Genomic DNA, 15,737 nt, shown 5'->3' with positions numbered 1-15,737 from the left:
AGCCTGTCTCCTTTGTTTTAAATGATCCCTTTTTTTTGTTCTTGGTTTTAATACACATTGTCATTTCATATTGCTCAACAGCTGGTTGAGAAATGCAAAGCTGGCTTTAAAGTGGTCCTTGTTTTGCTGGACTTCAGAGCGCCTTCTTCTTCTTTCTGGTTTTTAATCGCATACATTTTTGTCTGTCTTAAAAATGCCTCATGGTGTCTGTCCTGTTATTCAGTCTTTCGTTTTCTGCATCATCAATAGTGACGGACACTGCTCATTGTTACCCTAGCTATGGTAATATGTGCCGTTTATATACAGCCTTGTTCATCCTGTTGATATGATTTATCAGACCTAGCCTTTCCTTGAACACAATATAAGTAAATACTTGTGTTTATCTACGTGTGTATGCTATACCATAAAAAGCCTATATGAAGACAGAAGGCGCAACCACTCTGCCTACTGAGAGATCTTCCTTACAGCTGTTTTTGTTGTGGTTTCCCCCCCTAGTGGTCTTTGCTGAACCTCAGCCTCATACTATAAAAAACCCTCATTGTCTGAGCAGCTCAGGCTGCTGAGACCTCATATCACCTTCTGCACCTCACAAAGGCAGTGGATTCATGAAAGGAGCCAACCTGACAGTAATATTCAACTCTTACCAAAGGCATGTGAGACTAAGTTAAAAAAAAAAAGTCAAAAAGGGAGACAGTCTTATACATGCAAAACCAAGTTCAACTGCCACAGGCTTCTTGTAATGCAAGAGAGAATAAATAAAAACCAACACCAGGGAATTTCAAGCTGCATTTATTTGACAGTGACATTTTGAATTTTGTAACAAGGTACAGTACATCCTGCTTTGAGGTGTTTATTTTTTATTTTCTGTCAATGTCTAAACTCAAATGTAGTCAGTCAAAACAACACCTGGAATACTTATGTCAACACGGATATCATGGGTCAAATGTCAAAACCATGTAAACTGAGGTTATTGTGAGAAGTAACACATTTTCAACTGATTTTCTTTTTTTACTAGTATTAAAGTTCAATATTCACAGCCAGAGTGCTGTGTGAATGTAAACATACTGCAACATTCCAATGCCTCCACACATGAAAACATCTCCTACAGTGCCAGAGAAAAATATAAAATAGCCCTAAAAGATGAACATGTACTGGTAGAACCGTTTGCAAAAAATACACTTCAGCAGTAACTCAAAACATTCACACACAATTAAACACACAACATGTTTGTGTTTTTAACTTGAGCAGTTGTTAACTAGAGTAACACTGCATTGTATAAAGCACCATCCACAACTGCCATACACTAGTAGAGGTAAGCATGAACTGAAACTCAGAGCACCTTTTCAGAATTTTACTGTCATAAAAATCATGAAATAATAAAAGAAATCCGTCCCTTCAAATTCTGCAGAATGTCTGCAGTTAGGTTTGGGTTGCTTTGAGTATAAAAAACAAAATGGAGAAATTTTTTAGAAGAAGACTTTAGAAGCAAACTTCATGTCAAATCAGCCTGTGTGAAAGACCAGAGAGAGTTACACGTTAGGGAGTTCAAAGCAGTGTATTGAGTCTACGTTAATCAGAATAGGACAGGATTCATGCACACCAAAATCAGTCCTGTGTTTGTGTGTACCTTGGCTATGATTCCTCCTTGTTGACCTGCTCGCCCTTCTCCTCTTCCTTATTGGCTCCCTCGTCTGCTGCGGTGTCCTCTATGTGAGCCAGCATGTCGGCTGTGAGGGCTTCCTCCAGCCGCCTCCTCACATTCTGCACCAGGTCTTCCTGCTTTCTGATAGACACAGATGAAAGAAACAAAAAAGAGGCAGTAGTGAAAAACCTTAAGCTTCTGCATCCTCTCATGTAGCAAAATGTCAAACAGCACTTTAAGTTCATACACATAGAGTACAATGGAGAGGGACTTAAGCCTGTGCAGTTTGGCAGAATATGCCCTGGAGCCACAAGAAATTTGGGTCTACTGGTAAAGATTATGTATCATAGAGTTCATTGTATGATTGCTTCATTTATTGAATGCGGAGTGAAATAAAAAAGCAAATGAATAAAATACACAAAAGAGGAAAAAAAATCTTGATATAACAAGACACAGAAATCCCAATGACCGAGTAACATACAATTTCAGTAACATACTTTAATGACCCATTTTTAATGTATTACAGACTGTATCTCAGATTGTGCATTATTCCACTCTCCTGTAATTTATCATTATTTAGTAATTATTATTTTAATGTATGTTAATTGGTCTATCCCAAGTTTTTTTTCAGTGCTCAATGATTTTGAAAAATCATATTCACAGAGAAACAGAAAATTTAGTGTAAAACAGCTGACAGAAACAAAGTTTGGGCGGATCCAAACCCTGATGGACTAAGAAAATAGGTTTGGAATTTCATCCACTTTTGTCGAAGATTCACAGAGCTGACCTGATGTGTTACTGAGAAAGGCGAGACCTCAGAGCCTGGTTGAATTTTGTTATCAAAGCAGATCTGAGATCCAAGTGAAAAAATTGTTCCCAAAATATAATAATCCTGTCAGATGCAACAACTCATTTTCCATACTTTTCTCCAGCATTTAGCCTCGAACAAGCTGGTCCTACTGCTTAAATAGTCTCCAGCATTACTCTGGCTCTTTAAATATGACCCAAGTAAGCTTAATCAAAGCAGAAATTAAACAAAGAGCCTGAACTTACTGTTTTACAAGTCATGTTTGATAGATCTTAGCATTTCTTAGAATGATAAAAAGACCTGGGACCCTCATCATAGTAGGAAGGCCGAACCCCAGACCCTAACGCTTAAACTCAAATTTTTGCAGTTGACATCTGGTTGACACCCTTAAACTGAAAAAAAAAAAAAAAAAACAATCAGTAAAGACAGTAAAGCTGTGATTTTAGTTGGCAGAGGCACTACTCCCTCATGACCAGAGGTCTGCAGTCTTTACTATCAAAAGAGCAATTCTGTCTCCTCTTTCACCAAAGAAATGTAGTCTAGACCTGTAAAACAAAATGCAGCCTTTTTAGTTTTATAAGTTGTATTCTTTGTCTATTTTTACCTGTTCTAACAAAAGAAACCCCGAACAGAAATGTAGTGTATAGGCCTATTTTCAAATGAATTCAACATTAAAATAGGTAGGCCTATTTGAGTCCTTTCACTATTTGTGTAAAATCAATAAAATAAAAACTAGCCCACTTAAATATATATTTAAAACAAAAACATACAGTGGCTGCTTAGCTGCAATTTTCCATAACCATTTTGAAATCGATCATGCTCATTCTTCTTTAATTTGGTACTTTTCAGAAAATGCTTTGTGCTTGTTCTGATCATGTCTTCCAAGTTTACATTGTTTGCTATTTTTTTGCCACATATATGCACATTTTAGTTGACAAATTATTAAAACTTTTTTTTTCTAACTCAATGTCAAAAAGGTATTACCTTAAACACCAAGATTACTGGAAAAAATGAACAAAGACAAAAGTAACTATTAGGCTAAGAATTAACTTTTACTTATCTTAATTATTTTCTTTGTTGAGGCCAGAGGGAGCCACTGCAAAGAGGCTAAAGAGCCGCTGGTTGCAGACCTCTGCTCATGACCTACCTGATGTCATCATCAGTCACTACAAAGGCTTTGCAGAGAGGCTGTCCTGTGTTGAGCCAAACTCCAGGGTTTTTCTCCACAGCAGCAGTGAGCTGTCCAGTGACTGGTGCAGGGCTTGTGTGCAAGGCGCTGGCGATGGCAGAGAGCAGCGTTTTATCTGAACATGCGGGGCCAACACCTAATCAAGGGAGAGGAGGAAGGACATGTCACACATCCACAAAACTGAACTTGCGTAGAATCACACAACAGCTCCTACTTTGTTTGGTAACCCTCACCCTGTAGGCCTTTGGGTAGATCCATGGTTTTTACCAGCTCCTCTGCAATATCGAACGCATTTAATCCACACAACTTCCTCTCCCAGAATAGCTGATGAACACAAAAAAAAACAAGAGAAAATTCAAATGAGAACAATTTCCTCAAATCTACATATGCATAGATAGACATTTACCAAAGTGCAATGACAAATAGCTTCATAAATAAACAAACACAGAAAAGTATTATAAACAATGCCAGTTGGAAAAAATGCACCTGCAGAAGGTTTTGTAGTATTAAAAGACACATATTTTCCCTGTCTAACTCACTTGTTTGGGCTGGTCCACAGCCTTCTGGGGGTCTGTCTTCACTTTGTTATTGGGATGATTTGTTACTTTGGTGACAGGCTGCTTGAAGATAGATGCCGTCTGTCGGACTGGTAGTGTCGTATTTAAATCGGGCTTGGCCTTGAAGAAAATCAAAAAAAGATACTTGAATTAACTTTCAGTAAAATATGTGTAAAAATTTGCATCAGTCGTGTAACTTTACAATTTAATTACTAATTTATTACATATATTCAAAATAGGGAACTAAGGATACACTCCTACACCCCTTTGGATAATATGCTATGTGCTGGCGAAGATGTGTTACAATAACCAAGAACAAGAATAAATATTGTGATTCATGAACATTTTGGAGGGAAAAAGATCACTCCCTACTTACAAGTAGACACAAAAGTCTATGTGATGTATATCTAACAAGGCACTACGTATCTTTTGCAGCAGTCATCTAAGTTTAACACAGTATCTACAGGAAAGATTCACCAGAAAAAGATCAACTGTTTCCCCTTTGATGTTACTTGGTCCATTGCAATAAATAGAAAGAAATTTTGTCAGCAGTCTGCAAAATAAACAAAAACCTGTTGCCATAAATTAAAGGTTGCAATCAAACTGCAGATGGATTCTTTAATGCTAAGAAATAATAAATGACACAGTTGTATTTCAACAAAGAGCTTAGTGAGAACAACATGTGGTCATTGGTAGGATCCAGATATCATTGTAAGAAGTCCACACTCTTCCTGGGGTTGTATACGGTCAGATGTGCCTGCTAAATACAGTAATTAAACAGTCTCACCCTAATTTGATGGTTGGTGTCATAGAGATGCTTGTGTCTGTTGCGCTGTGCTTTGTTCAGGAGGGATCGTCCAGCCGTAGAGGAGCTTGCATTCATGTTAGAGTGAAGGTTGCTGCCCAGACTGCGAGCTATCTGTGGCTTGTGGAGAATACGCTGAACAGGTAAACTACAAGAAGACAGAAACAATCATCAATACAAGTACCTCCAACATGACTGTAATAATAGTAATAATAATAATAATAAAGCTAAAGTAGCGTTAAGCAAGCAAATACAACATGCAAAAAGAAGCTTCTATTTTAACGAAACGGCGGGCTGAAATTGGAAACATCAGGGAGTTAAGGTGTCTATTGCTTGCATCTGTGCACACCCACTGAAAGTGTGATCTAACTAAAATAACAACACAACTGTGTGTTTCTTGTTTGGGTTCCATGCAGCTGCAGTTATGTGCTGTCGACAGACTCAGCATAGGTTATCATACAGTATCAATGCGCTTCATAAGGTCCCTGCTAACTGAAGATACTTGTTAGCAGATGAATTACAGGTGAGCTACACATGGGGCAGCATTGTCTGCAATTCTGATTAAGATCATTTTACTGCAATTGACATTTTTATAGCAGTGCTGACGTGACCGTGCCGGGGCCCCATGCACCGCAACTCAAGCGTGTGTAAACAATGAAACTTAGCTAGCTAATCAAGCTAGCAGCGTCGGGGAACGTCAAAGTCTCCGTATTAGGCGTAGAAGTTATTGTTCTTCAAAGTTGTCTAAGCCTTAAAAAACCCCAAACATGACAAGAATAACGTTTGGCTGCAGCGATGAAAGTACGATTAGTAAAATACCCGTTCTTTCTTTAAAGCGTAATACAAAACAGCACAACGCTCTTATGCATGCGTGCATTTCCTGCAGAGAAACTTTCATTTTTACAACTCCTGAAAGAAAACATTCAAAAGCCTCACCTTTTTCTTTCCATTGTGTGCGCTATTATACGCTGCTTATCAACGATCGTGGCTTGTTACATATATGAAGCCGGTAACCTGTAAATAAATACAATCATAGTATTTCAACGAGTGTGGTTGTTATCGATCCCCTCTGCAATCTGTCTCTGCTCAGGATCTATGTCATTGTAGATCACTCCGCCAGTCTGTGCGCATAATGAGCGGAACACATCCGCCATGCTTCTGTAAAATAGTTCGAAACAACTATCAGTACAGTTTATCGCACACTTAAAAACAGGAGGAAAAAACATTCACAAGGCTAATTTCCAAATAGCTTTGAGATACTACATTATAATTAACGTCGATATTCTGTTATATTTAGTACCTTTCCCTCTTTTCCCTCTGTGTAGAGGTTTTTAACTCTTAGTGCAATAGTAGAGCTTCTGCTTAACTAAATGATTAACTCAGATGTTGACGCAGTTTCGTATATTTCGTACGGTGTTGTTCACCCTTTTTGCTTCTTTCACTTCTTAACTTCCCATTCACGCACCAATGGTGGGGATGTCTATTTTATGGAACAATAAGTTTAAGCTAACACATTCATAGCTTGGATTGAACCTTAACCCTTCCATTGAGAAGAGATGACAGGAAGACGAGATGAGTGAAAGAGAGATGAGGGTTATAAGAAAGATAAAAGAGACGAGCCATGTTGAGAGGTACCATTTTTGAACAGTTGAATGTTGTTTTTGTGGAATATTTTAAGTGATCTTGTGACAGGATAAGATGATCAGCTGCACTCATGTAACTAAGCTTGAGACTCCTGGAATGAAAAATATATCTAAATGTTCTGCACATTATGCCTGCTTATAAATTAGGACATGTCAGCCTTAATACACTTTCCTGAAAATATACATTTCTTTGTTCAACTTATGTATTGTTAATTGTATTTATTCTATGGCTTAATGGCAATCAATGTTCACACCTAGAAGAATGGGAAGAATTCATTTATAGATAAACTCCTTTACAGGTAGACATCTTAATTCAAAACTTGGAATATATCAGTTAACTCTCCCACATTTCCCCTTTTAAAGAAAATATTAGGTTATGTTTTTAAGCTTTTTACATCCTCCATATCACAGTTAAGTCTGCTAACACTAAAAAACTCAATATAATGAACAGCCTTCTTATGGATTATAGTCAGTCGAGGTATCCTGGGATTGTCACGGTTTGTAAATATATATATATAAATCTGTATGTCCTTTTATGTTAAGTCTAAGCAAAATGTTGTCAAACTTATTGACCGTGCTACAACAAGGTGAAAAGTACATGTCAGTTTCACTGACCGAGTGGATACTCAGAGAAAGAATTAGCAAATCCATAAACCAAGAATAGATCTCTCATACTTTACTTCTTCAAGACAATCACAGAATGAAATTAGAGGCAGGTTTATGAATCAGCTTTGACCAACAGCTCAAAGTACAGTGATTATCAAAATAAATATCCAAACACAAACAGAGAAGGATAAGAAAAAAAAAGTCCATCCACCATCTCTGTTTATACATCCTTTCCCATTTGGTTTTCCCTGGAGAGTTGGGATGCCACACCCCAGTAGGATTAACAGGATGCTGATGTTGAACAGTTGAATGTTGGCTGAGCTGCAGGATGAAGATGACAGCATCTGGTGTCTTGGCATGTACAGGAGCATAGTGACCAGCACTGCACGATGCACTGCTGCAGCAGCTCTTGTTCAATATTTAAGTCTTTGTGTTAAAAAACAGCACCAACCTGTGAGGGAAGAAGAAGTCATTTAGCTGGATAAGTTCAGCAGAGTGTTTTTGAAGCACTTTACAGATTTTACTGAAAAATCAACACCTTTAATTTTTTTTATTGCAAAGTGCTACCATTGGAAAAAAAATCAATAAGGCAAAACAGCACATAAACTGTACAAAAATACAAGCTAGAAATTTTTCAAAGTTCTTTTCTTTCCATTGCTAAACCAACCTAATTTTTAAAATTTCACTCTTTTATTGAAGTCTAGCTTTTCAAAGTCCACACTCAGTGACTCTCTTCTCATTATCAGGTTTCTTAAAACTGATGTTTTAATGAGAATCTATATACCTTTTCACAAGTATCATTTTTGAGCTTTTATGTCAAAACAAAGTAAAGTTTGTAATACAGAAAAGAATGACATCAAAAATAAAGATCTGATACAACAAAAAATGGTCTAGTTCTGAGTCGTTTTGGGGAACATGTTACACTTTAATCTGTGTCTCAGCAAAGTATAAACGTAAAAGCAGATCCTATAATCAATGGGCAGCTCGTTGACAACGAAAACATGGCGGTGAGAAAAAAATATGACCTTAAACAGAAAAAACACCGCTTTCCACCAGCAGTGATGAACAATCGCAAGTTGATGGCAGTGTCTGTATCTGCAGAGAACCTTCCCCTGGCCTGTTAGTCTGCCTTTCTGCTTTCAAGGAATCTATGAGGTTTAAACTTTAGGCAATGGATGACTGGACTGAATTAGCAGAAAGAAGTTTAAATAAGATTCAAGATTGCCAAGAAGAAAAAGGCTGGAGAAGAGGGCAAACTTTTAATGCTGTGTTAAACAACACCCCTAAGTCTGTCTTTAAATTAAAGAAGTAGGCCACGCATTTAGACAATATGTAACTGTTTCTGATAACTTCATATATGTTAACATCAGATTTTAATCAGGGAATGTAGACAGCCATACAACATTTCTTAGGTCGAGACTATAACCAAACATGTTATTATGGACCTTCAGGTAAACGGTTGTAGAGGCCGCTGGAAAGCTCTGCAGTTTTAAGACAGACAGCTGTGTGCATGGCTTTTGGTTTAAGCGCTAAATGATACAGTAGGATTAGATATGGCGCCGACTACAAAAAAATATAACAAACAAAACAATTAAATGTGTTCCTGCTCCACTGAGATAATAAATGTCACACTCTTATACCCTGTGTACTGTCTGCAGGCACCTCTTATCACTCGGAGGACTCACCTGAACGACCTTATTCATCTTTCTTAAATTTGCCGCTGACGTAGGGAACATAATCCAAGATCAGCCGCCAGTCTGTGAAGTGGACCAGAGCCACTCCTCCAGCTGTGCCCCAAACAGCCAGAGTTGGAACCCTGTGGATACAAATTGCTATCACTCAGGGACAACAATCAAACATATGTAACCCTAACTCCCATCAGGTTTTACTCACTGTTAATTGTTTGATTTTTTTCCCCAACTAATCTTATATGAATAAAATAACAGACACAGAATCTCGATGACCCAAGTGAACAGTTGGTTAAATGGAGCGTACTGGGCCATGGAGACACACCCAATCGTATATTTGCACATTAGAGCGATGTAAAACGATTAAACAGCACGGTTAAACGGACGTTTCCCCAAGTTAAAGTTGTGAGCTACAGTCAGCGTGTCCTCACAGCGATGACCTCAGCTAAGCTAAAAGCTAAAGGTGGCTAAAGCACATCGAGATTCTGTTTGCTGAAATTCTGACCTACCCTCACTTTTGACCGTTATCATAATAGGAAAAACCTTACCACGTTTTGGCGATGGCCACAAACTTTGGCCCGATGACTTTACTGAGCATTTTGGCTGTGATAAAACCGATAAACACAGAACGTCCTACTCTCAAAGCGAGGCTCTTACCCTCTCACAACTTTCGTCTACCTCTACTGCGCAGGCGCACTGAATACTTCCGGTTAATCAATTAGACTGGTTGCTGTTTGCCAAACCGCCTTCTTCTTCTTCTTCCTCCTCCTCCTCCTCCTCCACTACTTCTACTTCTTCTTCTTCTTCTTCTTCTTCTTCTTCTTCTTCTTCTTCTTCTTCTTCTTCTTCTTCTTTGTTAATCTCCGGCAGTGTAGACACGGCAAAGGCGTATTACTGCCCTCCACAGGTCTTTTAGCGCTGGCTCATCAGCGCTTCAAATTCTTCCATACAATCCGGTTGAGTGAAGAAAGTTAATGAGGGCTTCTGCCGACTCATGATGATCCCAGCTGAGGAGTGACTTCAGCGATGTGTCTTTAATCCCAAATGCTTCCAGGAATGCATACATGATGGATCTCTCTGTGTCATAGTTGCTGCATGCTGTTAGAGCATGAGTTACAGTTTCTACCTCTCCACAGGTGCATGTTCCATCAGGATGTTTACCAATCACTGCCAGCCCATGATTTAAAGTACAGTGCCCCAGCCTCAGTCTTGTGATCACCACAGTGTCCCTTCTACCCATTTTAAATCCCTGAGTGACTTTAGTAGCAGGCTGTATTGAATAGTAAAACCTGCCCTTACTCCCCTGCTCCCACTCTTTTTGCCAGGATCTTGCAATTTCTTGTTGGATTAACTCTTATACTCCGCCTTTCCGAACTGCACTTATAAAGCTACTTCCTTCCTGTTTGGTGCCCTTTTTGCTGCACTGTCAGCCTCCTCATTCCCCAGAACTCCAACATGAGCTGGCACCCAGACAAATCCAACAGTGCTTCCCAGTTTCTCTATTTTGGTGAAGTGTTATCACTATTTCTATAATTAAATCAGTTCTAGACCCACTCCTCCGACCCTTTAGCGCCATTAGTGCTGCTGCTGAGTCTGAACACAAAACTACATGTTCTGGACCCACCTCCCCCACCCACCTGAGTGCCCAGAGTATTGCCACAAGCTCTGTAGTGAAGACTGATGTCCAATCTGAAACCCGCTTCCCAAGTTGTATTTGTATTTGTAAACGTGGAATGCTCACTCCTATTGCTGCCCTTCCGTTGATTTGATGTTTAGAGCCATCTGTATAGATCTGTATGTATCCTGCCCATTTTTCTTTCAGATGTTAACTTGTTAAAGCCACTAGGTTGCCTGCATCCTTATTTCTTATCTTGTCTAATATAGAGAGGTCTACATCTGGCTCAGGGAGGAGCCAAGGAGGAACAGGCGGCCAGCACACCACAGGTCGAAAGGACAGATCCAGTAGTCCCACCTCTGCTGCTCTGCTTCTCATAGAAAGCATTAAATTTCCCTTCCTCCCTTTAACATTGCTCCTCTGCAGCTCCCAGTGGTCTGATCTGGTCTGGTCAAAGCGCTGACATTTGAAACATCTCAAAGGTGGTCTTTCGTATGCTTTAACAGTGAAACACAGGTAGCCCAGCATATCCTTCTCTGGCAGCACTTTCCCATGGAACGTCAGTAACACAGCTGAGCTCCCGCTTCCCTCTCTGGGACTTTTCCCCATTGTAGTTGCTTTAATTTCTTTTGCTTCCTTTAAGTTGGCCTTAAACTCTTCTTCTGAGATGTCTATTGCCACATTATAGATTACTCCCTTCACTCCCTCAGCCCCAGGTATAAAGCTCTCCACATTCTTTCCACCAAAAGTGCTCATTTTGCTAGCCTTGGCTTGCTGCTGTGCTGATTTACAGAACACCAGCAGCATCCCACTTGCTAACGTTTTAGAGTGGTGGACCTCTCCAAGTTCTCGCTTAATCAAACTAGACAGCTTCAAGGGGCTGACAGCTCCAAATCCTATTCCTGGATCTTTAATCTTAAACAGCACTTTAAATTCCTCCTCATTTTTGCTACCTTCAAATTTCCTGTTCTTTGCCTGTAGATCCATGTCACTGTCAGCTGAAACCTCAATGTCTTGGTTTGCTACCCATCCTCTCTTTTGCCTCCTGCTATCCACCATTTTCCACTCCCCTCCACCCTTGCACTCTCCTCCACTCTCCCCAGGCATGGTTGTCTTTAAATAGCAACCGGATCACGGGGACTGCAGTCAGCAGATAGCTTTTACTCACTGCTATTACTCCGGACTTCAGTAAACTGTATGCTGTTGCTCTGCCTGCCTTGTCAACCTGCGTCCTCCGTCCTCCCTCCGGTGTCCGCGAAGCAGCACACTGATCTCGTCATACTGGGCCATCGGCCGAAATCAATGTAATCTACTCCTCGCCCTCCCACTATTTACCACACCAAGGCCGTAATCCCAAAATCAAAGTCTAGCAGTCTATAATTTTAGTCAAACCAGATGTGCCGAGACCAATATTCAAATTTCCCTCTTCTTCTCACCTACTTCCGTCCCCGTCAATCTGCGAGACGACCGCCAAACCGCCTACTACACTAGGGGCCTTTTTCAGACTGCCCCCTAAACACTCCCCCTCACACTCGCAGCTGAATGAAGTTCACTGCTGCGTTGCGCATGCGTTAGTGTCTGTTCCGCCCGCCAGATGTTCTCCTGGAAAGCTAGACTTTTAACAAGTTTTTATGGCTTTTTTTAAACCCTGTTTTAACTTTTTAGCTGGATTTGACACATTTTAAACTGGGCCTCAGTTCTCAGCCACAAGAGCAACCATTTCAGGCTGATTTTAGTACAAAATTACTGCGGCTTGTCACCTTGGCGCCAACAAGACCCGGAAGAGTGGGTCTAAAAGCTCTTAAAATCTCCAAATGGCTGTGTGTGTGGAGTGCAAATGAGAAAACTCACGGCTGGAAGAAAAGAAAAACTTTGCCGTCTGCAAAAGGATATTCCGGAAAAGGACAAGCTGCTGGAGGGCTTTATATCCATAGCCTCGGCTCAGGCGAAACACATTTCACTTATGCAGGCCTCCAGGATCTCCGGCCTGTCGCCCTCAGCTCTGGCACCACAGCTGGTCTCGGACCCCACTGCTACACTACCCTGGGTAGTCTCCCTGCACTCCTCCGCCAACGAGCCGGCCAAGGGCCCGGCAGCCTGACAATCAATCCGCTCCCCCACGCGGAGCCGGCAGGCTGTTACGCCACCTCTCCCAACACGGATGGGGTCAGTCAGGGTCTGAGGCCGCCGGAGGACTCCGATGCTGTCATGGAAGGGGGACTCCCATTGCACCCTGCCCACTGCTCTACACCGAAGCCGCAGGTGCAGGGGCACCCAGCTTGGTCTGAGGTTGTGCAGCAGGGACAGAGGACCATCGCGGTGCGGGGAGCGCCTTCACCACCTCGCCTCTCCCTTTCCAACTGCCTTGAAAGATGGGACTCAAGTCGGCGCCGCTGATCCTGCCCCTGCACGGGCTCCTCCATCCCCGTCGGAATCAGCACCAGTGGAGGTGGCTCCCTCCTCTGCTGTGTCGGCTCCGTGGATGGCCACCTCGAGCCAGGCTGTGCCGCGCTCTTCGACCGGGATGCAGCGCCGCCGGCTGCTTAAGGAGGCTGTTTCCAGACGCTCGGGGGTGCTCCCCTCGTCTTCAAACACCCTCACTCCACCTGGTACGTCGGCATCAACCTTCGCACATGTGAAACACCCGATCTCTGAAGGCATCACCGCGCTCTTCATTGCGCTCTTCTCCTCGTCCTCTTCCTCTTCTCCCCCCCCCACCACGTTGATCATCGGAGACTCCATAACCATGTACATCAGGTTTTTTAACGTCATTACTCACTGTTTTCCTGGTGCCACCGTTCCCGTTATTCTGGACAAACTCCTCCATTTACTCCCCTCCCTCCCCTCCTCTGTCTCGAAGATTGTGGTGCACATCGGCTCTAATGACACCTCCAAAAAGCAGTCCGAAGTCACAAAGAGTGATTTTAACTTGCTTTTTAACATTCTTAAGGACACTGGAAAGACAGTTTTTATCTCTGGCCCGATCCCCACTCTCGGTCGTGGAGCAGAACGTTTCAGCAGGCTACTCAGCCTCCACACCTGGCTTCAACTCACCTGCCCCGCCCACAACTTTTATTTTATTGACAATTTTAATCTCTTCTGGGACCGAGCATCCCATTTTCGACATGATGGGATCCATCCCAACAGGCGGGGTAGCCAAATGCTTTTGCACAATTTCCAGTACAAGATCCACTCCTCACCTGTTTGACAGTCTGCTCTCAGCAGCTCATCCTCCCACAAACAGGTCACCCCCTCCCCTCCGCTCAGTATCATCTGGTCATCACAAAGCACACAGATAATCCCTGCCCACTCACCTGCCAATCCCCCTTTTCCCCTGCTCCCTAAATTTGGTTCCATCAGTAGTTCTTTAATTTCTGTTCACATCACCTCCTCTCGTCCTCACCTTCACCCTGTCAGGAACTGTATCCCCTCAAACCTCATCCTCATTCCCCTGCTTCCACGGCTACCCCGCCCTGCTTTTAACAGCAAACCTATAAACTGTGGACTTTTAAACATCAGGTCACTCAATAGCAAAACATTTTTATGTCATGATTTTATTTCCCAAAACAGCTTGGACTTTTTTATTTTAACAGAAACTTGGCTCCTTCCGGACAGTTACACCTCTCTCATCGAAGCTACCCCCCTGGTTTTACTCACCTCCATCAACCCCGGCTGTCAGGTCGGGAAGGGGGGTGGCTGTCATATACAAGAAGGATTTTAAATGCACCCCCATCACCCTTAGCACCTTTAGTTCCTTTGAGCACCTTGCTGTTATTGTTAAATTGAAAGACCTGTCCTGATTTTAGTCATCTATAGACCTCCAAAACCTAACACTGTTTTTTATTCAAGCGTTTACAGAGTTTTTATCCCTTGTTATGTGTAAATTTGATCAAATTCTTATTGTAGGGGATTTTAATGTACACGTTTGTTGTCCCTCTCATCCAATGACCGCTGATTTTATTGAAACTCTGGACTCTTTTAATCTAACCCAGGCAATACAGGAACCAACCCATGTAAAGGGACATTGCCTAGATTTGGTTTTATCTTCTGGACTTAGTCCTGGTGGGTTTTTAACTAAGGATATCTATGTGTCAGACCACAAACTGGTTTTATTCTCTGTGGTTTTATCAGCCTTCTTTTACTGATCATACTCCAGTTTTTTGAAGGGATTTTAATTCATCGTCTGCTAGCAAGTTTTCGGAGCTTTTTATTTATGCATCTTTAACAGCCTTCAACCCAGATGTTAATCCTGTTTTTAACACAGAAGAGCTTGTCTCTCTTTTTAACAGTACTTGTGGAACCATCCTGGACTCTGTAGCTCCTCTAAAGGCAAAAAGCTCTAATAAAGAGCCCCAGCCTTGGCTTACAGAGTCCACACATGTTTTAAAGAGATTATGTAGAAAAAACGAGCGTAAATGGAAAAAGACGGGGATGGTGGTTTTTCACAACATCTGGAAAGACTCCATGAAAAACTACCAGGAGGCTGTTAAAGATGCAAGGGCAGCATTTTATTCTAATTTGATTTTAGTCAATCATTCAAATCCCAGAGTTTTATTTAAGGTTTTAGATTCCCTCACTAACCCCTCCCCCTCTTATTTTACTGATGCTTCTCAGGACACGTATGAGAAGTTTTTAACTCATTTTACGAACAGGGTAATAGACATTCGGCAAAAGATCTCTCCTCCTGATCTCCCGTTAGCCATAAGCAGGAAAGTTCTTCATTATTTTAGCAATTTTGAGCTGGTGTCCTTATCCTTTTTAGCTGATATTTTAGCCCATATGAAGCCAGCTACGTGCAGTCTTGATTTTATCCCCACCAGATTTCTCAAAGAGGTTTTTAACACAGTTGGACCCAGCATTTTATCCATTATTAATAGTTCTTTCTCAGAGGGAGTATTTCCCTCTGCTTTTAAACACGCTGTGGTCCAACCTCTTTTAAAGAAACCAAACCTTGATCCCACTGATTTGAACAATTTTAGACCAATCTCAAAACTTCCATTTTTATCCAAACTTATAGAGAAGGTGGTTTCTTCACAGCTTTTAAGTTTTATGTCTGAAAACAACCTCTTTGAGAAATTTCAGTCTGGTTTTAGAGCAGGTCACAGCACTGAGACAGCCCTCCTCAGAGTGACCAATGACCTTTTTTTAGCAGCAGACAGAGGGGAGGGCTCAATTTTAATCCTT

General features: G+C 41.5%; 2 protein-coding genes across 2 annotated transcripts; both read right to left on the bottom strand.

The window, feature by feature from the left end:
• Positions 1 to 780: 780 nt before the first annotated feature.
• LOC141804932 (methyl-CpG-binding domain protein 3-like) lies at positions 781 to 6,116 on the bottom strand. The gene is made up of 7 exons (XM_074689610.1): positions 5,938 to 6,116; positions 4,984 to 5,149; positions 4,179 to 4,316; positions 3,873 to 3,963; positions 3,598 to 3,775; positions 1,628 to 1,783; positions 781 to 1,507 (listed from the first exon to the last, which is right to left on the bottom strand). Exons 1-6 carry the CDS (start codon positions 5,949 to 5,951, stop codon positions 1,633 to 1,635), a joined length of 738 nt encoding a protein of 245 aa, XP_074545711.1. The 5' UTR covers positions 5,952 to 6,116; the 3' UTR covers positions 781 to 1,507; positions 1,628 to 1,632.
• Positions 6,117 to 6,995: 879 nt separating this feature from the next.
• Positions 6,996 to 9,598, bottom strand: LOC141804487 (cytochrome b-c1 complex subunit 10-like). The gene is made up of 3 exons (XM_074688938.1): positions 9,487 to 9,598; positions 8,936 to 9,066; positions 6,996 to 7,701 (listed from the first exon to the last, which is right to left on the bottom strand). Exons 1-2 carry the CDS (start codon positions 9,534 to 9,536, stop codon positions 8,946 to 8,948), a joined length of 171 nt encoding a protein of 56 aa, XP_074545039.1. The 5' UTR covers positions 9,537 to 9,598; the 3' UTR covers positions 6,996 to 7,701; positions 8,936 to 8,945.
• Positions 9,599 to 15,737: the final 6,139 nt, after the last annotated feature.

This window comes from Halichoeres trimaculatus, unplaced genomic scaffold, assembly GCF_033239565.1.
Source record: "Halichoeres trimaculatus isolate MK-OKI-2021-1 unplaced genomic scaffold, fHalTri1.1 fHalTri1_scaffold_15, whole genome shotgun sequence".
Lineage (NCBI taxonomy): Eukaryota > Metazoa > Chordata > Actinopteri > Labriformes > Labridae > Halichoeres > Halichoeres trimaculatus.
The sequence above is the reverse complement of the archived record's forward strand: the minus strand, read 5'-3'. Positions and strand labels throughout refer to the sequence as shown.

Excerpts from the sequence above, each read along its gene's own strand:
- LOC141804932 (XM_074689610.1), bottom strand. Across the intron at positions 3,776-3,872 it reads TCTACCCAAAGGCCTACAGG|GTGTTGGCCCCGCATGTTCA; the intron begins GTGAGGGTTACC and ends TCCCTTGATTAG. Across the intron at positions 1,784-3,597 it reads GTGACTGATGATGACATCAG|AAAGCAGGAAGACCTGGTGC; the intron begins GTAGGTCATGAG and ends TGTGTCTATCAG.
- LOC141804487 (XM_074688938.1), bottom strand. The coding sequence starts at position 9,536 with ATGCTCAGTAAAGTCATCGGGCCAAAGTTTGTGGCCATCGCCAAAACG. Across the intron at positions 9,067-9,486 it reads GTGGCCATCGCCAAAACGTG|GGTTCCAACTCTGGCTGTTT; the intron begins GTAAGGTTTTTC and ends TTGTATCCACAG.